Source organism: Leiobunum rupestre, chromosome 9 (genome assembly GCF_980474605.1).
Source record: "Leiobunum rupestre chromosome 9, qqLeiRupe1.1.hap1, whole genome shotgun sequence".
Taxonomy (NCBI): Eukaryota; Metazoa; Arthropoda; class Arachnida; order Opiliones; family Sclerosomatidae; genus Leiobunum; species Leiobunum rupestre.
In genome coordinates, this window is record NC_143392.1 from 33,249,440 (window position 1) to 33,276,206 (window position 26,767).

A 26,767-nucleotide genomic window follows, 5' to 3' on the forward strand; every position below is an offset into this window, starting at 1 on the left:
AGATCGAAGATTAATATTTAATCAACCTATATAGTTCGTAATCCCAACTCAAATGTCCCCAGAATAAATATATTCCCGGTAAAATCGATAAATAACGTTACTACCTAACGCCATCTCTCGGCTAAAATCAAAACAACGTACATTACGGATCTATAAATTTCAATACAATTTTTTTTCAAAATACACCGCTTTAATACTTAAATACTATAAGAAACATTGAAAAAGAATCGTTAAAATTAAAATGTACGAATTTGGATTTAAATCGAAAAATTAACCCTCTTCAAAGTTTCTTAACTCCGGCGTTAGATGGCGCCACGATCCAAGATGGCGTAGTGGCGGCGAGTTGTTCGACCAGTTGGATCAAAAAGGGAGAACCCGAGAGAATGAGCAACCGCTTTGGAGGAAGGCGTGTCCTCCTGATTTCCGCGAAGTTTCCTGTCGTGCTCCCAAGAGAGACAGAGAGAAAGGAAGAAGAATCAATAAATTGGATACGCGCGGGTTCAGCCCCCGCTTCCGAAATCGCGGGCTATAAACATTAATTCACCGCCTGAGCTTATAGTTTGCACAGAACAGGCTGTTGACCCATCCTGCGCTTCTCTCGCTCCTAATACGTCGGAATCATTCCTCTTTCCCCACCGCAATATTTACTACACTCCGACTAATTATCTTATTGCCTAGGCAAATATCGCAATAATAGAAAACGCATCTAGTGCCCCTCTCTTTCTTCATCCCCCGACCCAAACTACCCCCCCCCCCTACCCATTATATACGCCTGTACACATATTACAAATATGAAAAGTTTTCGATCAAATTATGGAATAACTGTATTAATTAAATGATTAACCGAATGAAATCCGAAATTTTCATTCTAGAATTTAAAATTAATAATCTGAGAATGCAAATTGTATGTTTTACTTTATTAATTTTTATTTTAAGATGAAATTAGGAAATAATTGTAATTTCATAATTTCGCATTATTGATTAATTAATTTAACACGGTAGATCATCCTTAAACCTTAACGTTTTTACACAGTACTATAAGAAATGTAATTTAAGATTTTCAAGCTTTGCGCGTTACAAATTACAAGTGTAGCAGAAGTTTATAGTCTATTTCTGACTATGTATTTAATTACGGTACGGGAGTAAATAAATCTTTAGAGTGTATAGAAGTATCCTAACGATGTAAAATGTATCTCATATCGTATAATTATAATATGGTTTATAAATAGAGATATTAATTTTCCGGAAAAATAAAATGCGGAAAAATTTCCGCAAATCGGAAAAATAAAAATTTAAACATAAATTACTTTTTTAAGGGTTTTTAATGTTTTTAACTTTTTATAGATATTAAATGTCTAATAACAGTAAACATACTACAAAACATTAATAGTGTTACATTGTTAATCAGTTTAAAGCTAGTCTAGAGGTTTAGTTTTACTTTTAGATTCGACAAAATGAGGCGAAAATTCCGCTTAATTTAAATTTGCAAACAATATTAGATTAATCATGGAATTAAAACTTTTTTATTTTTTTCCGGAAAAACGGCCTCGGTCATTTTCCGGAAAATTTTCCGACTTACAACACTATTTATAACTGAGTAAATAACCATTTACTTACTTATTTTCCAACCATATTTTAGTTGGTAATAGTTCTTTTTATAAAATAACCTTGGCCATCTTGTTGAAATGTTGCCTCCCCGCTTCAGCTGTGGATCCGTTTTCTCTCCCACTAAAGAGTTTATGAACTCCTTCTTAGGCGTTGGCTGAACTATTCCAGGGCAACATTTCAACAAGTTGGGCAAGCGTAAAGACATTTTATAAAATCAACTATTGTTTTAGAAACACGCTATCGGACGTATTTCGCCCTGCACAATTGTTCCACACTAAATGTAATTTGGAAAATCAGCTGGAGATAGATAGCATTATAGAGAGACCACAGACCACTTACCCCAAGAAGGACTTGCATCAAACTCTTTTTTTTTACAGCAAATAGAAAATAGGGCGTGAAAATTATTAATTTTTCGAAATAAACATAAAAAAGTCGAGCACTTCTACAATAAATTTTTATTGCCGCGCGTGCTCGTCTTAGTACCTTCAAAACTGCGCTACTTGCCGTGAGATGGCGTGCTGTAAAAAAGATGAATTACATTCGAGACATTAAAAATTGAAATTACTATAAGCGATACATGTCCCTCTTGTAGTAGGTTGTCTGTGGTCATATCTCTCAATATAATTTACTCTTGGTAAAATTCATTTAACACAGGCTTCTCTAATTCCCTTGAGTAAAAATCGTTTAAAAAAATGTGGTACTCATTTTAAAACTATGAAAATATGATTATATCGAGGATTATGCGAGGCAGGATCCGATGGTTGCAAACGGAGGTGAAGAGGACATTTATGGAGATTCATTGATTTTTAGAAGGATTCCCCGCACTCTCTTAACGCTATTCGCTAACGGTTGCACATTTTTGATAGATTAGGCTTGTTTCGCTCCCTCATAAGCGTACATCGATAAAAGCAGCGGGCTAAAATCCGGCGTTGCGGAGTTGCGGGCGACGGGGTTATAGCCTAAGGTGGAGAACGAGCTGAGGTGTAGAATAACCTATTTATTGTCAGCCGTGTTAATAGGCTTACTTATGGTCTTTTATCCATTATAATAAGGAGCTAAAACTCGATAAAGTCAATCAAAATCGTTAAGCTATTAAAACATCGCGACCTAACGAGCGATAAAAAATACGATAAATATTCGGATCGAATAACGTTTGTTTCTCCTCGAACACCGGTGCGCTGCTACTTGAACACTTATACAGGGGTTTATAGGCCAATAATAGGCCAAAGAGAATATCATCGTATGAATTTATACGATTATATACTGGCGAATTAACTCGAAACTGTATTCTCTCGTTCGAGTAATTCGTCTAATTAGGTTTGTTTAGTGGAGGAAAGTAGTCGAATTTCGATCGACGAAATTATAAATGTTATTAAATTTTGGGAAAAGGAGATAATCTTTGACGAAAGTGAAAAGGGATTTTTGTCTTTGGTCGTTGGCAGATACGGAGGTGGACCGAGAAGCGTTGACTGAAGCGGTCTTTCCGGAGCTGCGGCTTCATTGCGCGAATCGAGGCTACGAGCTGCGCCTGGTTGATCTTCACTGGGGTCACATCGGGCCATACCTGGACGAGCACGGCTACCGATTCATCTGCCTCAATACCCTCCAAGAGCTCAAAGACCGAGGCGCCTTACTCATTCTGGTAAACAAACCCTCCTCTCCGCTTCCGTTCTCTCTTCGCGTCTTTTCCATCGGACAAAATAGCCCCGCAAATCGCTCGCGCCTCGTTAACCCGATTTAGCATCCCGACTTTGAACACGACGCCGCGCGATGGTCACTGTTTGAAGATAAAAAATCCAATCTTGATCTCTCTCTTTGACGTTCGCAGCTACTTCTCAACGACGGATCGGAGCAACTGACCCTTCCTCCGCGTCGAGTCAACGCCTCGGACATGGAACAGGCGCTGCTGAACTTGGCCTCCGCCGACGAAGAGAACGAAGGTCGGGTGTCGTTGCTCAAGTGGTACGCTCGAGACGACAACGCGGTGCCGTCCAGCGGCGATTCGGAGCCCGTCTACGTCCTGAGGCCCATTCGAAATCACTTGCCCAATATCGTCTCCAATTTCGAGGATGAGAGGCAAGAGGCGCGGGAATCGTGGGCAATCGAATCCAGGTTACTAGTCACCACTCTCAAAAAAGTCTTCAGTGAGGAGCAAAGAGCCCTTTATTTCTCTTCGGGTAAGTTTATCAACAACCAATTAAATTTCGTGGGGATTTTGTTTAGTGCTGCACCGCCACTGGGTGAAAACTCGGAACAACTCCTTCCGCGTTGAGTTTGCAAGTTAATAGTGAGTGTAGGGAGCTGTTGGCTCGCGTGGCATGAAGGGCTTGCCGCCACCCTCCTACGCGTTGTAACCCGGCCACCTGTTTAAAGGCATTAAAAGTCGCAAGATGACTTGGGCCTAAGGTGCTGCCTTGGGTATTAGCCTATAGCTGATTATTATTATTAAAAACCCCATCAAAGTCCAATATTGAATTTGTGTTACAGTGACCGGATTTACAACCTGTTTTTTCTTTATACTGCCAAAGCTGTAATTATTATTATTAGTATTATTATATGGGTACAGCCGATATATCGACTATTCGTGGCTGATATTAACAAAGTTATCTATCATATCTGTAGTGTATATGATAAAATCATTGTAAAGGACGGTTCAGTACACTGTCATACCATTTTATTCTAATTTTTCATGGAAAAAAGTACATATTTTCTATCACAAATCGAATATCGTTGTTTTTATTTGTTTACACTCGTAACCCCCTTTCTAAAATAAGGTATGATCTAGCTTCTGGAATCCATACCTCTACTTGGAATGCTTATCGCGGCAGATTTTCGTTTCGATGTGGCTGGATTTTTTTTGACGTCACTATGTTAACGTAACAAACAACTACGTGAGAGGGGAGCACGCGCAGAGGGGATTTTTTTTCTCGTAGGCGGGGCCAAGGCCGTCAGAGTGATCTTACCATACGCGATACGGCAGGATAAGCATTCCTAATAGATGCATGGATTCCTGTAGTTAGTTATTCGAGAATTTTCTTATTTTCAAATGTTTTTCTGAAAATATTTTTCTAGTATCGGCTTAAGTGAAGCCGATATTGGCTGATACCGATATTAGAAAAACAGGCCGATATCTCGGTGCATCCCTAAAATTTCTACTTTTTTTATTTCTGATAGTGTTGGAAGACGAGATCTCTAAATTCGTGTTGGACGACCCCAAAATGTCGAAACGCTGCTTGTGGTTCCAAAGAACCTTCACCCATCTGGGAGTGGCGCGTATGACCCCTTCCGTCGAGGAGGAAGAACCGCCCGATGGGCTCTCCGGAGACGCCGCCGCCACTTCCGTTTTGGACCAAGTGGACGCCAACCGCGTGTCTCTCATGAAAGTCCGCTTGCAGGAGCAATTGCCCGACAACCAAAAGATCGTCTTCAAAGTGAAATGGCGCGGGGGAAACCGCGTCTTTCCGGAGGAATTCGAGGACCACCAGCAGTACTTGCGAGACCTGTGCGCCCGGGCCGGACAAGAGCTGAAGAAGCTCATCGATGGTATGGTCGAAGAGGACTTCCTCGAGGAAGCCAAACAAACTTATCGAGGTACGTGACGCGTTAAAGGGAATATACAAAAGAGCGTTCGATGTTTTTACCGCTAGGAGCGCTGTTGATTGACTCTAAGGGGAAAAGTTTTCCCCCGAGTTCTTCGGTTTCCCCTTCCATAAAAACTTGTTGAGGTTAACGGTAATAGTTAGTGTAGGGAGCCACCTGAATTAAAAGGCTTTAAAAGTCGCTTGATGACTTTGGCCTAAGGTGGTGCCTTGGGTATTAGCCTAAAAAAAAAGTACAATTTTTTATGAAAAGAAGTTTGCAAGAGCATATCCGAATATGTTTCTTTTCATTTTACGTGATACATATTTTCAATCACGAATTGAATATCGTTGTTTTTTATTTGTTTACACTCGTAACCCCCGGTCTAAAAAAAAGGTAGGCCTATGACCTAGCTTCTGGAGTACGTGGCGCGATCAATCAAATAAAATATTATAATTTGTTAGCAGGAATCCATACCTCTACTTGGAATGCTTATCGCAACAGATTTTCGTCTCGATGTGGCTGACGGATTTTTTAACGTCACTATGTTAACTTAACAAACAACTACTTTGGAGGGGAGCACGCGCAAAAGTGATCTTAACATACGCGATACGCCAGGATAAGCATTCCAAGTCGAGGTATGGATTCCTGTACCACCTTATTCTCGTACACTTTTAACACGGAGAGTTTCGTTTGGCCAACTTCTCATTTGGCCGACCACAAAATACACGTTACGCCGATTGTCCATTTGGCCGACTGCACATTTGTCCGACTGTCCATTTGACCGACTGAGAAGTCGGTCTAATGGGCAGTCGGCCAAATGGACAGTGCATTTGACCGACTGCTCATTTGACCGACTGCTCGTTTGGCCGACTGCTCGTTTGGCCGACTGCTCGTTTGACCGACTGCTCGTTTGACCGACTGCTCGTTTGACCGACTGCTCGTTTGGCCGACTACTCGTTTGGCCGACTACTCATTTTACCGACTGCTCATTAGACAGTGATTTTTCACAATTTATCTGTGATTTCCAGTGGCTTTCTTAAGCTATTTCCCGTGATTACCGACGATCTGTACACTTGATTACCTAAGTGACTAGCCCCTCGGTTCATACAGACCTGGAAAACCTGGAAATATCAGGAAATTCGATTGTCGACAGAGAAATCATAGAAATATCACGAAAATTCTAATTTTTTTGTAATAAAATGAAAACAACGATAGTTAAAAGTGCACAAGAAAAATTTTTATTATAAAAAGTCAAGCCCAATTCCAATTTTTTTGTAAAAATCAGGGAAATTAGGGAAATATCACGAAAATTCCAATTTTTTTTGTAAAAATCAGGGAAATCAGGGAAATTTATGAGGGTTCCGAAAGTTTGCGCTAATTAATACAAATTTACATCCATAAGTTTTCTTATCAAAGATTTGACTTTATTTTATCATTTATACGATAATATTGAACCAATTTAACTTAAATGACAATCATGAAATGAGTTACTCTGTAAATCTTAGTTTTATTTTATCTTGCACCTGGAAAAATCAAGGAAATATCCATGGGAAAACCTGGATTTATCGGGGAATTCGGCTGGCTAATAGATGTATGATCCCTAACTATGGCCTACCTCGAATTTTTAAAGCTCCCCCAAATCATACCATATAAATTAAAATAAGCGAAAACGTTTGAGATAAACTTTAAATTAATTTAAATTCTACAGATAATAATTACAGGGAGCATAGATATTGAGATTTTAAGTATGAATCACCATATTTTTCTAGCTTTAAAAAATAACAAGATGGCACAGCCACAATAGTAGCCTTTTCATCCTAGCACTCTTGATTTTACCCCTTTGATTAAAAACCGCGCCTTAGCACTGGCATAGGTAGATGGAAATAACTAATACCAATCGAATGAAGCCTGAATTCAATTTATATCGAGTGCCGTTTAAGATAATTGGTCGATTCCGGAGACCTATAGACAGCTTTAACTGTATTATTCACCTTCACAATCACCACCACCGTCTTTCCTCTATACTAGAAGAAACGGCTAAAAAGGGACACCAAAATCCTTCTAAGGGCCCAAAAAAATAATGGCCCCCTTCCTATACGTGGCCTAGATAACCTAAAAATGATCTGGGTGGAAGATCATTTGTTTAAAGAAAATTCCGGTAATCAACTGTGAGGACCAAAGGGTAGATTTGAATGAAACATGAATTTGAAATAACCGCCCCCAAAAATACTACCCCCCCCCCCCCTATTTAAAGCACTTGACATTCCCTTTAACAACCACCCTTTATTAATAAACCTCTCCGTACTCAGCAAAATCTCCTACAAATAACCAAAAGTATCGGCTTCATCATTAGAATTTTTTTTAAAGTATTTGGATCGAATGATTGGGCTTTTGAAAAACCGATATAAATTATCAAAGGACCCAATCAGAAAAATTCCTCCTCCAGTCTTATTAGCTCCTTTCACAATGTCTACTTGACGCCGGGGGGGGGGGGGTCGAATCGCAGGAGGCTATAAATAGAAGCGTCAAATTTGACGTGCTAAAATAAAAGTGAAAGGAGGGTAGTCGATTGTCGAGAGCTCCGAAATGTCAATTAATTTCGCGCACAAAGAATCGACGTCTTTTATTTGGAAGAGTCGCTTTGAACGGAACGAAGTCTCCATGGCGAAAAAAGAGATTGAAGTGAAATCGTTAATAGGATAAGCCGCGCGATGGCGTATGGTCCGCGCCGCTCCGATTTCCCGCCAAGATATCGGGCCAAGTGTAGCGAATTCGGCGGATGCTTATCTCCGGGTAATCGCTTTCCAATAAGAAGTTTTGCGCCTTCCTCCGCTCCCGCGCAAACTCTTAATCTTGGCCCTTTTTTGCCTCCTCTCAGTCTATACTTTACTTTTCTTCCACGCTATCTTATTTCTCTCGTGGCCTATCGTGGCGCCACCCTCGCTCTATCGCCCCCTCTAGTTCTCTTTCCCGCCTTTAAAGGGAAACAAGGACGTCGTGGGTTGGATATTGAACTGTTTCGTCCACTTGATACGCGACAGTTATTCAATCACATCGAGGGTGCCCAAAATTCAGAATTTAAAAGATTGGTATTTTCAAGGTCGAGAGGTCGAGATCGCCATTTTCAAGGTCGAGATCGGTATTTTTATGTTAATTAATTTTTATTATAAGATTTTAATATATTTTCGAGATCAACCTTTGAAGGTCGTGAACGAGGGGTAAGACAGTCTCAGATAATCTGTACACCGAGTTCGTGCATTTAGCACTGTTAAGGGTACATATTTTCAAGAGTTCGCGAGTTCCATTTAGCACTGTCAAAGGTACGGCAGTGTACACCGAGTTCGTGCATTTAGCACTGTTAAGGGTACATATTTTCAAGAGTTCGCGAGTTCCATTTAGCACTGTCAAAGGTACGGCAGTGTACACCGAGTTCGTGCATTTAGCACTGTTAAGGGTACATATTTTCAAGAGTTCGCGAGTTCCATTTAGCACTGTCAAAGGTACGGCAGTGTACACCGAGTTCGTGCATTTAGCACTGTTAAGGGTACATATTTTCAAGAGTTCGCGAGTTCCATTTAGCACTGTCAAAGGTACGGCAGTGTACACCGAGTTCGTGCATTTAGCACTGTTAAGGGTACATATTTTCAAGAGTTCGCGAGTTCCATTTAGCACTGTCAAAGGTACGGCAGTGTACACCGAGTTCGTGCATTTAGCACTGTTAAGGGTACATATTTTCAAGAGTTCGCGAGTTCCATTTAGCACTGTCAAAGGTACGGCAGTGTACACCGAGTTCGTGCATTTAGCACTGTTAAGGGTACATATTTTCAAGAGTTCGCGAGTTCCATTTAGCACTGTCAAAGGTACGGCAGTGTACACCGAGTTCGTGCATTTAGCACTGTTAAGGGTACATATTTTCAAGAGTTCGCGAGTTCCATTTAGCACTGTCAAAGGTACGGCAGTGTACACCGAGTTCGTGCATTTAGCACTGTTAAGGGTACATATTTTCAAGAGTTCGCGAGTTCCATTTAGCACTGTCAAAGGTACGGCAGTGTACACCGAGTTCGTGCATTTAGCACTGTTAAGGGTACATATTTTCAAGAGTTCGCGAGTTCCATTTAGCACTGTCAAAGGTACGGCAGTGTACACCGAGTTCGTGCATTTAGCACTGTTAAGGGTACATATTTTCAAGAGTTCGCGAGTTCCATTTAGCACTGTCAAAGGTACGGCAGTGTACACCGAGTTCGTGCATTTAGCACTGTTAAGGGTACATATTTTCAAGAGTTCGCGAGTTCCATTTAGCACTGTCAAAGGTACGGCAGTGTACACCGAGTTCGTGCATTTAGCACTGTTAAGGGTACATATTTTCAAGAGTTCGCGAGTTCCATTTAGCACTGTCAAAGGTACGGCAGTGTACACCGAGTTCGTGCATTTAGCACTGTTAAGGGTACATATTTTCAAGAGTTCGCGAGTTCCATTTAGCACTGTCAAAGGTACGGCAGTGTACACCGAGTTCGTGCATTTAGCACTGTTAAGGGTACATATTTTCAAGAGTTCGCGAGTTCCATTTAGCACTGTCAAAGGTACGGCAGTGTACACCGAGTTCGTGCATTTAGCACTGTTAAGGGTACATATTTTCAAGAGTTCGCGAGTTCCATTTAGCACTGTCTAAGGTACGGCAGTGTACACCGAGTTCGTGCATTTAGCACTGTTAAGGGTACATATTTTCAAGAGTTCGCGAGTTCCATTTAGCACTGTCAAAGGTACGGCAGTGTACACCGAGTTCGTGCATTTAGCACTGTTAAGGGTACATATTTTCAAGAGTTCGCGAGTTCCATTTAGCACTGTCAAAGGTACGGCAGTGTACACCGAGTTCGTGCATTTAGCACTGTTAAGGGTACATATTTTCAAGAGTTCGCGAGTTCCATTTAGCACTGTCAAAGGTACGGCAGTGTACACCGAGTTCGCAGAGTGTCTTACCCCTCGGTCGAGAAAGCCATTTTCCAGGTCGAGATTGGTATTATCAAGGTCGAGATGGCCTTGTTGATGCTAGTTATTTTCTTTATTACAAGATTTTAATATCATTTCGAGATCAGCCTTTGAAGGTCGAGATCGCCATTTTTAAGGTCGAGATCGTTATTATCAAGGTCGAGATGGCCTTGTTGATGTTAGTTATTCTTTATTAAAAGATTTTAATATTGTTTTAATATATTTTCGAGATCAACCGTTGAAAGGTCGGAGACGGTCTTGTTTATAATAATTATTTTATTATTAATTTTAGTATAAGATTTTAATATAATTTCGAGATCAACCTTTGAAGGTCGTCAACAACAATTTCAAGGTCTAGATTGCCTTATTAATGTTAGATTTTGTTAGTTAATATATTTATTATCAGATTTTAATATATTTAAGCGTTTCAAATTAAAATGTTAGATTTTAGCAGTAAAGGATTAACCAATAGGCTAATTGCCCGTGGCTTGCCCAAAATTTAAGGGACCCGTGACGAGAATGGAAGTTTCCAACCGATTGTAAGATGATAGCAGCGTTATCTGAACCAAAAAAAATTATTCGGATAGATAGATTATCCGCATTTACATTCAAATATTATCAGATCAGTTGATATAGGCAAAAGTAAATAGGGGCAGAAAGTCTATCACTACCTTCAGATTTTACCTTCCACCATGCTTGACACCCTTTTTAAAGAGCTAGTGATCACGTGATATTTCTAACCAATAAGGATAGCACATTACGCGCTAAGTAGTGCATTTGTGGTATTCCGGTCCGCGCTCAAGATGAAAATTTTGAATTTTATTCCCTGGCAACCATGTCACCGCCTCGCGATTTCAAATAGTCTCTCTGTCAAATGCTGACCATTATTTCCTTCGATAACGGTGGATTTTAATTAATAATTGCTATATCAATTGTAAAATAAACAAAAAAGCTCGTAGCTATATCAGTTAAACTTGCAAATTGTTAGGCCTTAACATCGTAGATATACCAATTAGCCCCGATCTCTGCTCTTAGATGGCGCCACGCTCTCCACGATTTAAGTGAGCGTTTTTCTAGTTACGGTTTATTTCTTTTCAAAAGTCGTGTTATAATTTTTAAAATGTCGCATTTTAGTTTCTATCATACATCTACTTTATTTAGGAACTAAATTAACCAAATTATCGAAAGCAAAAGTTTAATATTCACGTATTTTATTGAGAACTTTTTCATCGTGGCGGAGTACAACCGATACCTTTGAGTCCCTGTAAAGAGGCGAGGGGGAAGTCATTTATCGAAGCCCAAAAATTGTACCCCTCAAATAAGACGTCGTGCGGTTGTACCCAAGTGCCAGACTTTCTCCCCATATTTACTTTTGATATAGGTCAATATGCAAACCAGATAATTTAAATCCGAAAATTTTCTGAATTCATGGTAAACCGACGGAGATAAGATGAGTGGATTTCAGATACCTCCCAATTATCTTTTTATATATCCTTGAAATGTAATTTCTTTCAAAATGTTAATTACTGTTTATTTAGGTCGAGGGGCAGATCACTCCTCTTTCGGGTGCATACTTAATTGGATTAAATCCGAATAGTTGTGTTAATCGCGGTTAAATTTTTAATCCGATTTAATCATGATTTAATCTTGACTTAACCTTTTTAATCTGGATTTATCCTTTTTAATCTTGATTTAACCTTTTTAATCTTGATTTATCCTTTTTAATCTTGATTTAACCTTTTTAATCTTGATTTATCCTTTTTAATCTTGATTTAATCTTGATTTATCCTTTTCAATCTTGATTTATCCTTTTTAATCTTGATTTATCCTTTTTAATCTTGATTTAATCAGCTTAATCGTGATTTCAGCGTAATCGTGATTTCAGCGTAATCGTGATTTCAGCTTAATCGTGATTTCAGCTTAATCGTGATTTCAGCTTAATCGTGATTTATCCTTTTTAATCTTGATTTAATCAGCTTAATCGTGATTTCAGCTTAATCGTGATTTCAGCTTAATCGTGATTTCAGCGTAATCGTGATTTCAGCTTAATGGTGATTTAATCAGCTTAATCGTGATTTCAAATTAGTCATAACTTTATCTTACCGAATTTCACTCGTATTTTCCGTAAAATATTAACATTTACCTTAAATTATCAGTATTTACCCAAATTAATCGACTTGGTCCAATTTAGACGATTTAAACCAAATTAATTAAAATTTACCCTTTATTACTTATATTCTCGAATATTTCTCGTATTTCACTCAAATTTACTAAATTTTACTGAATTTTTCGGTTTCACCCAATTTATTGAAATTGATCGAATTTAGTCAAATATATCTGAATTAACTTATAATTTGTTCATATATTCACAAATACTTCAACTTACCCCAATTTATGAGCATTTACCCTAGCTCGCTCGCATTTACCCAACGACCGAATAATTCACTTAAAAATACTAAAATGTTACCAATTTATATATTTTGAGTTATTCATCTTATCGTATTTAACTCGCATTTACCTGAAGTAATATTTTTTTAATTTAATAGTATTTACCCAATTTAATCGTCTTTGTCCAATTTAGACAAATTTATTTAAATTAGTCGTAACTTACCGAACTTTACTATCTCTTACCGAATTTAACTCGGATTTTCCCTAATATATTAACATTACCTTAAATTATCAGTATTTACCCAATTTAATTGACTTGGTCCAATACAGACGAATTAACTCAAATTAATTAAAATTTACACGTTATTACTTATATTGCCGAATATTTCTCGTATTTAACATAAATATACCAAAATTTGTGTTTTTCGGGTTTACCCAATTTTTTTAAATTGGTCCAATTTAGTCGAATTTATCTAAATAAATTTCTATTTTGTTAGTCTAATTAGCAATTATTCACAAATATTTGAACTTACCTCAATTTACCCTACCTCGCTCGCTTTTACCCAACGACGTACCAATTAACCCAAAAATAGTATCTCTTACCCAAAAATACAAAATTTTTCCAAATTTACATTTTTTTTAAAATTTTAATTTTTTGAAATTTCTTTGTTTTTTCATATGTATGTGATTTGTATGTGATTTTCCCATGTTAAATCACATAGAGAAATTTGTATTTGGTGTTGTCAAAAACCTTTTCGGTTGCCATGGCGTAACTTTTCCCTTTGGGAATTTTGAAGTTACGTTAAGGTCTACTAATTCACCGAGTTTAAGCAAAAGTGTTAGTGGAAGGGAGCGCAGAAATGTAAATATAAAATGCTGAATAAAAAATGCCTCTTTTTGGGTGTAAACAAGTAACCTCGCACACATTAGCCAATTTTAAGACCACTCCCATTTTCAAAGGCGCTAGGAAAAATCCTGATTCGAAAAAACCAACAATTTCTTCTCGCTAGATGTCGCCAAAGCTTACGGGAAAAGCGCGCTCTTTTAAACCCGAGTTTAAAAACATTCGGGGTCATTTCGAGCCTATCATTATTGGAAGTGGGAGGAGTGAGTGGGGTTTCGGGTTATCCCTATTACCTCTCTACGGTATACCAAGAGGGGGGTAAAGAGGGGCTAAATCTTACCCCCAAAAAACCGCGCCCCGTAAAGAGAGTAGAATATATTTATCGTCAAAAAAGAGAAGAAGCGGTATGGAAATGAAACTGTACAGTTTAACGATATTCATAAAAAGATATGAATATTTTTGGGGTCGGGGTAAAAATGTTATTTTGATATGGATTCGGAGGCAGGGAGGGTTGAATAAAAGAATTTCTCTCTCGGGAGGAGGAGAGTCCATTTTACGCTTTTATACCCAGATGGAGAGATCGATTATTTTTCTTTGAGTCTTTACGAGAAGAAGGGAAAAAAATCGACTAAGAAAAATCGATTAACGAGTAGCTAGAAGCCTTAGCTCGTATTCCTGATTGTCTCTTCTATAAGAATTTTTTCACCAGATTTCTTTTATACAAAACTGATGGTTTTAGCCCCCCCCCCCCCTTCTTTTTCTATTATCCGGGAAAATGCAAAAATCTTTTAAAAATCCACGAAAGTAGGCCTTCATTTAACAAAGAACCGACAAAGCGCCTGAACTGTAATTATGGAAACCTTCATTCATCATACATATAATGGGAAAAAAATACACAAATAATCTAATTAAAATCATCCAGATACTTGTTTTAGCCACAATGGCGCTTAGACTAAATTAATTTTATCAGAAGTAAATAATGGGAGAAGTGTATATTTGGGACATAAACACAGCGGCAAATTTTTTCTTTTAAGATTATCTACATACTACTTTAACCACAATTGAATAGAGATATTTAACTAAATTATTGTTATCAGAAGTAAATAAGAAAGGTTACGAAATAAGTATATATTTGGGACATAAACGCAGCGGTGAATTTTTGCTATTAAAATTATCTACATACTACTTTAACCACAATTGAATAGAGATATTTAACTAAATTAATGTTATCAGAAGTAAATAAGAAAGGTTACGAAATAAGTATATATTTGGGACATAAACGCAGCGGTGAATTTTTGCTATTAAAATTATCTACATACTACTTTAACCACAATTGAATAGAGATATTTAACTAAATTAATGTTATCAGAAGTAAATAAGAAAGGTTACGAAATAAGTATATATTTGGGACATAAACGCAGCGGTGAATTTTTGCTATTAAAATTATCTACATACTACTTTAACCACAATTGAATAGAGATATTTAACTAAATTAATGTTATCAGAAGTAAATAAGATTAATGTTATCAGAAGTAAATAAGAAAGGTTACGAAATAAGGATATATTTGGGACATAAACACGGCGGCAATTTTTTTCTTTTAAGATTATCTACATACTACTTTAACCACAATTGAATAGAGATATTTAACTAAATTATTGTTATCAGAAGTAAATAAGAAGGGTTATGAGATAAATAAATATTTGTGTCATACACACAACGGTGAATTTTTGCTATTAAAATTATCTCCATACTACTTTAACCACAATTGAATTTAGATAATTAACTAAATTAATGTTACCAGAAGTAAATAATAACAATTACGAGATAAATATATATATTTAGGATATAAACACAGCGGTGAATTTATGCCTAGCCGCACTAGCTACGCTCTGTAAACATTTATTTTGAAAGTTTAAAACGGTTAAGATTTAGTAATTTTTAGATGGGATAAATTTAAAACTAGATAAAAATATTTGGGAGGAGGTATTGCGTTCCTACGCCCCCAATGGTGATTAACTACCATCCGGTCCCTTATAGGCTTGAACTTTATTAGACCCACTCCGACCTGGCTCTAGGCTCGTATCGTGGAACTTACACTTAAGGACGTTTCCGGATCTCTAGGGTTAAACCTATTCAGCCTAACATTAGCGGTATGTAAGGAGTAGGAAACTTATCTCAAAGTTAAAATGTGATATACTTCTGATATTATTAAAGTCGATTTCGTCCCTAAATTTTAATTTATAATCAGCGAGTGATCCTTTCAAGCGGTGACACGTCACTTTTATTAGCATTCCACTTAAACAAATGGCTCAATCATCAAAATGAGCCTCCGAATACTAGTTGCGTGGCCCCATCTCAATTTTTGCGTTTTCCCGAGGATCTTAACAATTAAGTCGTCAGCGACAAATTGACCTTTAAACGAGAACCGTCCTTTTGGTAACCCGATTCCTAATGGAAGAATAAGGGTCAAGCAGGGGAATAGCTTCGAAAAGTTGAATATCATTAAACTGGTTCTAGAGGAAATATCCAAAATTTTTAAACAGCTTCGTTCCGTGTTAGATGTCAAGGACCAGCTGCTGTTGAACCGAGTCAAGTGCTTGAAAGACCCTACAGGTCATCTTTAGCCCCGACTGTTTATTAACCCTATATATAAAGGAAGGGGCGAATGTAATTAATGGACCATATTCTTCTTGATGGTTTTAAATAAATATATACTGACTGCTTTAAAATGGAAAATTTATGTTGTTGTATGCTAAAATGCTACATTTTATGGCGGAATTATTTATAATATATTTACTGAGAAGTATTAATTTCTCTAGGTTTCCCACGCGCTTTCAATTTGGGACAAAAGTGTTCACTGCCATTTACTCAATGTACAAAAGCTAAATTTAATAATGTAACGCTTACCTTTTTAGGATCCCCTATCTTGTTCAAAATTTTATAGAAAAATTTGCGCTTGTTGCAGCCTACTTCCCGGGGCTAGTAGGCCACACTTTGAAGCTCTCTGGCGCTCTTTTAACTCATAATTGGGAAAAACAGGCATACTTCTCAACTCCCCCCTACAACTCCTAAAAAGTTTTGCATAACATTTTGAAGCACCCTGTATATTCACTATTTATTCAAAGTGGGTCCTATTTAAGTTTTTAACAATTTTACAGAAGGTAAATGGCCTTGTTTTGGGCCCCCACAAATTTAATTGGGGGGCCAACTTCATAACACGCCCCCCTAAATCTCACTCATTTCCAAAACTAATAAGTGCCCAATTACATTAATTATCAGTTTTAATGGAAAAATAAACAACCAAAAATCCTCTGAAAATCATCCACATACTTGTTTTAGCCATAACGTCATTTAGATTAAATTAATATTATCAGAAGTAAATAATAAGGCTTACGAGAGAAGTATATATCTAGGAAAATAAACACAGCGGCAATTATATGCTAATAAAATCATAGAGTGGCATTTGAATGTAGGCTTATATATTTATTCAAAAATAACGCCCTGTTTTAGTTTTTTTCCAAATTTTACAAAAGGTAAATGCGAGGGGCAGGCCAATTCCATTTTGGGTGCGTCTTAATCATAGTAAAATGATTTATTCAGGGTAATCGTGATTAAATCAGGGTGATCAAGATTAAAAAATTTAATCGAGATTAAAAAATTTAATCGAGATTATAAAATCTAATCACGATTTAATCAATCTAATCACAATTTAAACGTGATTTAATTATTCTAATCATGATCTAATCTTTTTATTCAGGATTTAATCACTTTAATCAGATTTTATCATTTCAATCATATTTAATCAGATGTAAACATTCGAACCATGATTAAACGTGATTTAAGCATTCTAATCATGATCTAATCTTTTTAATCATAATTTAATCATTTAAATCCGATTTAATCATTTAAACATGATTAAATCAGATTTAAACATTCTAAACATGATTTAAAGTGATGTAATCAACATAATCGTGATTAAATCAAATTTAAGCAAAATAATCACGGTTAAATTGGATTTAATCTTTGTAGGGGTGCGTCGTTAATCAAGGAAGTGACCTGCCTCTCGGGTAAATGTCTCAGCTTTCGGGTCGCTTTAAAATCGATTTGTGGTTGATCTAATTTAAAACAGTTGCATTGACGAACCGCTTTGACGTTTCCCGTCGAAACAAAACCCGATAAGTGAAAAACGGTGACCATTGCCGAAAATCCCTTCACTATAGTCTTCGAGCGCCATCTACCTTAATATCCGATAACTAAATATGTGAAGAAATAGCAGAGGACTTTTGAATGATTTTTGTTTGAACTTTCAGCTATTGTGCAGAGATAATTTTGAACGAGCAGACAGCTTTCACATATTCAATTTAAAACTCGGTCGGTAGGTGGCGATACTTATGACCTATTACACACGAAGCTTATAGGATAAAATGGCAAACGCTTATGACGGTGTCTAACTGTTAGAATTGATTCCAATACAATGGAGGCGAGGCTTAAGCCTTCATCTTTTTTTTCACCAAACTCCGCCACCCGTTTGAACGTGGCGATAAAGTAAACAGCTTACTGGCGCTCTTCCCATTTTCTTCCGTTACTCCCTATAAAAACTGTCAACCGCTCGATCCTCCCTCGCCGCGAAGCTACGCGCTAAAAACTTTATCTCCTTAAGAACATATTGCCAAAGAATATCTATTTTCCATACTAAACGACCGGCACCCGTAAATAGCTTTTATCCTCGTCTCATAATGTGTCCTTCTGCGGAGTAAGCTTACATTAAGCCTCACTCAGTGAGCTCCCCGGAAAAAAAGCGACTCGTTTAGCGGATAAATGCGCGACATTCTGAAAACGATAGAACGACAAAAAGACGGGATAAATAATCATTTTGATCTATTTATCGATCTACACTCGATTTTACACCCTTAAAGCAACTGTCGGCTCTATCATTGCCACCTGTATTATGACAAGGCCCTTGTTATTAGAGATGCCAATGAATAAAGCCGATTCTTCGAAAAAACGACTTTACTGGAGAGCGTGGTGCCATCTATACATGGCAGAGGAAGATAAAATTCGAAATATTGAAACGATAACTAGCCACTGAACCATTGTACTGATTATAATAATTATAATAATAATAATAATTATAATTAGACAACTTATACTCTACTTAGTGGACTTTAACCTAAATTATATATCCCATATAAAATATATTGTAAAAAATTACTAAAATTTAAGTCATTGTCAAATTTAAAATCGAGCCAATCATAATGTAGCTTAAGCATCTTGTTTTGATGTCGACGCTAGCGACATCTGTTGAAAAAAGAGCTACTTAACGCTGAGCCGACACTTGCTTTAATACTGGTAAATTATATAAAAATAACGTACCCCATAGCAGGGTGTATTCGCAATACATGTTTCCATCATATAAAACAATACCAAATTAAAAGTACTAAATGTTTTTCTCTGTGTCACGAGCGTAAGATTATTAGTACTTTATTGGCACGCGCGTTTCGCACGTGGACTTCAAATTCCAAAATCTTTATCGACTCGACCGCGTGCTCGCACAGTGGGGAAAAATTAATGCATTTTTGGAAAAAGATTTTTTAATTTATTTCAGGTTTTATCATATTAAAAAACAACACAGAATAAATATTTTATTTTTATATTTTTATGCTCTTTATAACTAAGCCTTAAAGGGAATATAACCTGCAAAACAATCTTTAATTTTTCAAATTTCCCTGTACAGTGGCGCTAAACATTTTTAAAGCCAAAGGCAAGAGCGGACAGAGCTGCAAACGTTGGTGTTCCTCACCAAATACCTTTGGTTATATTCCCTTTAAACAAATTTCCTACATAAAGTATTTTATAGGGAAACGTTCAAACGTGGGAAGCATTTAAGTGGGGGTTTTTTTTTAAATAAGGGGCAAATATGTGCAATTTTTCTTTTATATTCTACGAATACAAGTAATTAAGATTATTTTAAAGTGAGAACCACAAACATGTTTGCCCTAATATCAACTATAATCTAAATTGAAATTTTAACGTATCAATACTTTCATTTTAAATTAATACTGTAAAACACTATGACTCACAAAAAATCTAAAAAAGTGGAGTAGTCTGTTGGTAAATTCTTCATATTGAAGGCAGTTATATATATTTTCAGAAAATATAGCCAAAGTCGCAATGGGTTATAGCCATTGAGTTGGGAATAAATAGAGGTACAACTAAATCTGGCTGGCGCGGGACCAATTTCTTTCGATAAGGAAACTTTATCAACTTTATCGTTCTACCGTGGCGGCATCTGTCTCTGGTGGTGGCCACTATATGGCAATTGAATTTTTGCTCGAATCTGACGCGAAATTAAAATGTATGATTTATCGTAACAAACAAACCTTTGAAGTTGTTTAAAAATAATTTTATTCTGTAAACACGATCCTTTTTAACTCAAGCTACGGTGAGTTAGCTAATAATTATTTATTTTTAGCCATATAACTTTACAAAATATAGATGGCGCTACCGCCTAATTATAAAGATGAATTTCGTACAGTCTTCTCAGAACAGGTCCCGCGTAACCATGGCAACCGAAATCGTAATTGTAATTCTAGCAGTATTATTCCCAATTCAATGGTTATAGCAATCACGGCTAGTAACAAATGAAAATTGGTGCTATGCGCGACAGCAACAACTTTGCAATTAATTTAATCTACGAGTTTCGACATGTTTAGACTTGTCCCGTGTTTTCTTTTCCGAATACGATGCACGAGATCTTTAATTATATTTTTAAAAAGAAAATTAGATTTAAATGGAAATCCTTTTTTTTTTAGTTTTGGCCAACTTTAATGGCGTTGGGCCCGCCCCACTCTGTGACGTTGTAAAATAATTTACACGTGACCTCCCGTATTTTATAGAAACACATATTTCTGAGTTATTGGGATATGGCCTTGTTGTAATGAATGTATTTGAAGAAAGTGGATTTTTGTGATACATACAGTGGCTTGTGCTGTAGTAGTGCCAAAATTGAAAGGGGTCCGTAATTTTTACAATTTGGGACATTAATAGTAGAGTAGCCCGGAGTTTGATTCGGGGACGGGGTTACAATTTAAAAAAAAATAAAGAAAAACAAATAATAAAAAAACAAACAATGATACTTTTCACCCCTATCTACGCGACTGGCCCTTGATATAATTTTTATTTTGCAATACTAGCAAAACATGGTGATTTATACCATAAATCTCAATTTCTATGCTCCCTGTTATTATTATCTGTAGAATTTAAATTAATAAAAGTTTATCCCAAACGTTTCGCTTATTTTAAATTATTTGGGCCATATTTGGGGGAGGGGCTTTAAAATTTCTATGCTCCCTGTAATTAATTTTGGTAAAATTTTAAGGAATTTAAAAGTTAACCCCGAATGGCTTTGGTTTTTTTTATATTTTGGGCCCCATTTGTTAGAATTTGGTGGTCCCTTTAAAATTTCAAGGTAGGTTATACGTCTAGCCCTTGGCAAAGCCACTGTACTTATGAAATACTTGTAAATGGAAAATTAACATTAACCACCTATTCTTCTCAATTGATAAGTGTGGAACGGGCTTAGGATGGACTATATAGCCATTAATTCAATATTAGCGGCCTAAATTTTCCCTAAGCCTCTCAAAACAATATAACGGGCTCTTAAGTGTGACCATAAGTCCATAATGTCAATAAGTATTTCGCAATATCAAGTTTGTTTGTGACATTTTGTTGACAGGAATCGAGGCGTCCTTGTACGACGAGCTACTTCGTCAGACGACATTTTGCAAAATTGGTGCTGCCGTCTTTTTCCACCAGGAGGAGCTGTTAGAAACTTTGAAGAATTACATCACCGGCGATAACCCCAACCCGCTGGTCATTCACGCGCCTCAAGGCAGGGGGAAAACAGCGTTGCTATGCACGGTGGCGATGCGGTGCTGCGATTGGGTGGCGGACACTCCCGTCGTGTTCCGATTGGTGGGTGCCACGCCGGATTCCATGACGCAAGAGCAGCTACTCAGGAGTGTTTGCGAGCAGTGTTGCGCCCTCTACGGGGAACATCCATCCGTAGCTTTTAAAGTAAGTCAAACACGATTTTTTTTTCCATTTTCTCTTTTTTTCCCTCAAACACAGATGGCGTTCTTATCGCGACAACCCTCGCGGAAACTAGATGTCACTAATAGCTTCTTCCAAAAATAAATGATGTCGAAACAGTTCGAGAATGGTAAACGCGGAGTTACCGAAGAAGTGGGTCAACTTGACTTTGGTGTTTAAAACTACGGGTTTTGAAATTTTCATTTTTCAAAGTTCTTTTACCAGCGCCGCGTAGGTTCGATAACGGCCGAGTCGTCTCAAAAGTCAAACAAAACTAGCCAAGTTAATAGCAGCTAGGAAATCATTACTTTTTTCCCCGTTTGGTGGCGCTACTTCCGCTAGTTTTAGTTGACTCTCGTAGCGAAGGCAAAACTTATTTCTCCTTTAACCGACTAACTTTGACATGTTAAGAAAGTGACACTAGTCCCGCCCCCCCCCCCCCCCCAGAGCCCCCTAGACTCTTTATTTCCCTTTTCGGGGGGGGGGGGGACCGGGTTGTTAGGAAGCGCTCCCTGACGGCGTTCCGACGAACTTCAAATCGTTATTTCGTCCTATGTTTTCTAGGGGGCAAATCCAATAAAAACACAGGCGCTTCCCATTATATAGATTACCGATAGTCTTATTAAGGGTAAGCCAACTTTAAGGAGAAGGGATTTATCCCGTATTTTATCTGGGAAATAAGGAAATAAATACCCAAGGCTTCGGGTCCTCAAAAAGACGCGGCTCCATTCTGAAGATCAATTGATTTTGAACGCGACTGTAAATTTAGAAAATCATCATTTTTTCCAGTTCAGTAATCATTTTCAAAACAAAAGAACACCCTTCACGGAGGTACAAAAGCAACGTAAATACAACCCATCGAAGACATTCGCAATCCGGATTTGGCAAAACATATCCAAATATTCCTTTATCGAAAGAGTCAAAAATGCTTAGTTGGAGAAATATAACCCCCGTATAACTCGCTTCTCCTTCCGTTATCATCCAGTTATAGAAAACTGAACGATCCAGTTCATATTGAAGTAGGCCCGGGCTGAACTTAAGAAGTTCCGTCCTTCTAAGATTCCCAACGACGAGTTAAGATCAAACTGAGGTTTGAGCCCGCTTTAAACGTAGCTACTACCGACGTAACTTGATCCGATATCTATTACATCGAGCGGTCGTATCAAGTTATCTCACGATCGAGCGTAACAGGAGCTTTGTTTTTCCAGGCGCGGTTTGAAGCTCGATCGTCGGACATTTCTAAAACCCGGGGCTGAAATCGGCGGGCGTTTTCCGGTGGGTTAAGCTTTCGCCCCCGCCTCCTAGGTGGCGCCCGCGCTTTCTCGTATTTCAATTGTGTATCCCTGCGCGACCAACTTAACTCGGAAGAAGAAGAGAGGAAGTTTCGTATAAATCAACCGATCCGAAATGGCCGTCGTATACCTCCACTTTTAAGTTCCCTTCCACCGAGAATTTTTATTCAAGTTTCTTCTGAAAACTCCCCCCCCCCCTCTACCCGCCGTTGGAATGCCATATTGAAGTCGACGCTCACTTTACGTGCTCGAATTTACCAAGTTTTTCGCGTATTTCTTAACATTTACGGTTCCCATCGATCAGTCTTCATCGATGGGTTTCTTCAAACGCTTATCCAGCGTAAGAACTGACGAATTTTTGAGGGGGTATTCTGCCATGGTTCCCACTGCTCCTATATTTTCTTATCATTCTGAAATGTCCTATATTCATTGCTTATTCCATATTTTCTTATGGTTCTTATAAGGTCCTATGTAATTGTATAATTTCATTCTTTATCCTTTATTTTCTTATTATTCCGAAAAAATCCAATATAATCATAAAATTTTATTATTTATCCTATATTTCCTATATTTTCTTATGGTTCTTATAAGGTCCTATGTAATTGTATAATTTCATTCTTTATCCTTTATTTTCTTATTATTCTGTAAAACCCTATATAATCATATAATACTATTAATTTTCCTATATTTCCTATATTTTCTTATGGTTCTTATAAGGTCCTATGTAATTGTATAATTTCATTCTTTATCCTATATTTTCTTATTATTCTGAAAAAACCCTATATAATCATATAAGTTTATTATTTATCCTATATTTCCTATATTTTCTTATGGTTCTTATAAGGTCCTATGTAATTGTATAATTTCATTCTTTATCCTTCATTTTCTTATTATTCCGAAAAAATCCAATATAATCATATAAACTTACAAAATAAAATATCAAAGGGACTGATACTTCATGGTTTTAAAATATTTATTTTCTTGGAGCTTTCGGACCGAGGTCCTTCGTCAGCCGTTAACTCATTATTATTATCCTTTATTTTCTTATTATTCTGAAAAAACCCTATATAATCATATAATTTTATTATTTATCCTATATTTCCTATATTTTCTTATGGTTCTTATAAGGTCCTATGTAATTGTATAATTTCATTCTTTATCCTATATTTTCTTATTATTCTGAAAAACCCTATATAATCATATAATTTTATTATTTATCCTATATTTCCTATATTTTATTAGAGTTCTGAAAAGGTTCCTAAATAATCGTATAATTTCATTCTTTATTTTATATTTCCTTATTATTTTAAAAAGGCCCTATGTAATTGTATTATTTCATTATATAACCCATATTTCCTACATTTTCTTACTATTCTGAAGAGGTCGTATGTAATCGTATTATTTCATTATTTATTATACTTTGAGTTTATAATTTCTACATTTCAGACTGTTGGCGCCATCTGGTGAGACTTCAGCTATTTAAAAATCTACCTTTAATGGTGTTACTCCCGTAAAATTATCATTTGGATCATAGATGATTTTCTAGATGCGGCATACGTGTAAAAATTAATAAATTCTATAATCTTGACTGCGCGCGCTTGTCTTCGGTATAATCGGTTTCTTAAAGGCCTATAATTATTCGATTTACTCTGTCTTTCACTGGAAGCTGGCTCGCTGGAAGAACATGTGTTATGTAAGCAGCCAACTACCAGTGAAAGACAGAGTAAACCCAATAACTTGGTATTTGATTTACTCTGTCTTTCACTGGAGGCCCTAAATGGGTTAGAGTGTGCAATAACTGGTGGTTTTACCGGGGAGTCGGGGTCCGGCTCTTGTAACCCATAAGGGCGGTTGCGCACTGGGAGATGTTATAGCTCTGATCAAATGGTCCTATCTCCACCTCCGACTTCGGTCAGGTTTGGGCTGGATACTGAACTTCGGTTCAGGCTAACGGAGAGGATCCAGGCAAACTGGCCGCCTCGGCGGATTGGGTAGCCTGCTGTGGGGCGGCGAGCCTCCATATGCGGGCACGGCGGTCCTGTTTCCCGGCCTTTTGGAGCAAACCGGTATCTCCGGTGCCAGCTGTGCCGGGTTACTTGGGCTGCTGTGTGCTCGTCGTTCCCCTTTAGGAGCTCTTTCCAAAGGGTTTGGCTCCTTACCTTCATAGGTAGGGTGTCGGCTGGAGTTGCTATAGCATCCATTCTAAATCCCACTACTGTGTGCGAAGTGGGGATTGGTCCACCCATTGCTGCACCTTCTGCTGGGTTGAGTGGCTTGCGTCAAAGGTGTGACCATCAGTAGTAGGGTTCTGCTACCCATGCTGGATTTGTCACCTGTCCGGGCTAGGGGGACGCTGCCGTAGGGCACTATGATGATAGGCCTCCGGTGGTATGGTCTCTGTTACTAGGTACACCGGGCTATAAATTCCGACACACTGTCTTTCACTGGAAGCTGGCTCGCTGCAAGACTTACGTGCTATGCAAGCAGCCAACTACCAGTGAAAGGCAGAGTAAACCGAATAACTATGTAGTCTGCCTTTAAACCATTTTTTGTATTGGCTCAAGAAATTCAAAAGGAGACGTATAAAAATAGAGCGTGAGTTTTTCCCGCGGTTTCAAAATATTCGCGGGTGCCCAAGTAATTAGAAATTCATTGAAGAACCCTTTTTCCCCCTCAAGACCAGGTCTCTATACGGTCAGGTAACAGTTCATTAAAACGCTGAGATAAGCGATTTGAAAGCCCAACCACACTTTGATCGTACAATCAATTCGTAACATCGCACCGACTATAGCTAAGCGCCCCCCTCATCTTAGCTTTAATCGCGCTGGTATTAATTCTACGGATCAGCTAAATTAATTGGCATTCTTTTCGTCTGTCCCCAGTGAAAGAACGGGGTTTGGAAAAAAAAATATATACGCATCTCGCTAAATACCGCTTTTGATGCTTTCCTCTTTCGAAATTTCGTCTGCTATTTTCGCTAAGCCTCGGCTCTTGGATTTCTTCCGTAAGCTTTTTCAGCTTACTTTGCTCTTATATAGGCAAAACCTTATTTTCTCAACGTTGCTTACAGAGAGAACGGGCCTCGGAGCCCTGATTGTACGTTTTTATACAACGTCTTCCGCCTCGCGCCGGCAGGGGGTGCTAGTGTAGGTTTTTGAGGGCTGTCCCCGTACCCCCCCCCCCTCTCTTCGTTACGCACGCTTAATTACCCGTCTTCCGGAGCGTGGACAATTAATTGCTTTTTACGTCTCATCCGACTCTCGCTAGCCTTTCCCCGAGTCTTCTAAGTTTCCCTTGTTCGGTACAGCGAAAGTCCTCTTTATGTTTCGTTTCCCCCTCCACAGATGGCAGTAGTTTGAACTAAGAAAATTAATTTGAAAAATCAACAGCTATGACAACGATGATAACAGTCCTCCTCCTCAAAATCTTTTTATCATTTATAGCCAAGAAATACACTCTTTTACGAAGTCGGCCATTTCATTACAGGCCTAATTTAAAATAGTACAGGCAAGGGCGCCTGCACGTGCTCATCAGCTCGAGACGTCGCGTGAAGCGGCCTTGCATGCACTCTTTGAAATCAGACCTGTAATAAAATGGCAGCTCTCACAAATAAAGATATAAAAGAGTGTATAGAACTACTCGATACTACTCCTCATAATATTCATTCTCATTTGGCGGAAAAGCGAATTTCGTTATTTTAGATGTATTTCATGCTATTTTATTTTGGGTGGCTGATAAAGTACGCAGCCTGGCAGCATGGTATTTGGTGAAGGTTTTGCGTCGCCGAAAAGTATCCTAAGCTGGCCGGCGGTTTTTTCGGTCGTTATTCTAAATTATCGACTCAAATTGGTTTTCTGATCTTTGATTGTGCAATTTCTGTGTATTTTAATCAATATAATATGAAACTGGCAACACTGGTTTTTTTACCGACTTCATAAACTAAACATTCTGGCAACACCGAAATTGGTTTCGGTT

The 26,767-nt window shown here is 37.7% G+C and overlaps 1 protein-coding gene across 4 annotated transcripts in view; it reads left to right on the forward strand.

The window, feature by feature from the left end:
• Nucleotides 1-26,767, forward strand: part of LOC149927193 (NACHT and WD repeat domain-containing protein 2) — a 169,761-nt gene that overhangs the window by 41,696 nt on the left and 101,298 nt on the right. For all 4 annotated transcript variants that reach the window (XM_090159550.1, XM_090159549.1, XM_090159547.1 and 1 more), the window contains 4 exons: nt 3,051-3,250; nt 3,437-3,785; nt 4,783-5,199; nt 21,145-21,485. In XM_090159550.1, the coding sequence (XP_090015676.1) occupies nt 3,051-3,250; nt 3,437-3,785; nt 4,783-5,199; nt 21,145-21,485 (1,307 nt within the window). The remainder of the gene's footprint in view (nt 1-3,050; nt 3,251-3,436; nt 3,786-4,782; nt 5,200-21,144; nt 21,486-26,767) is intronic.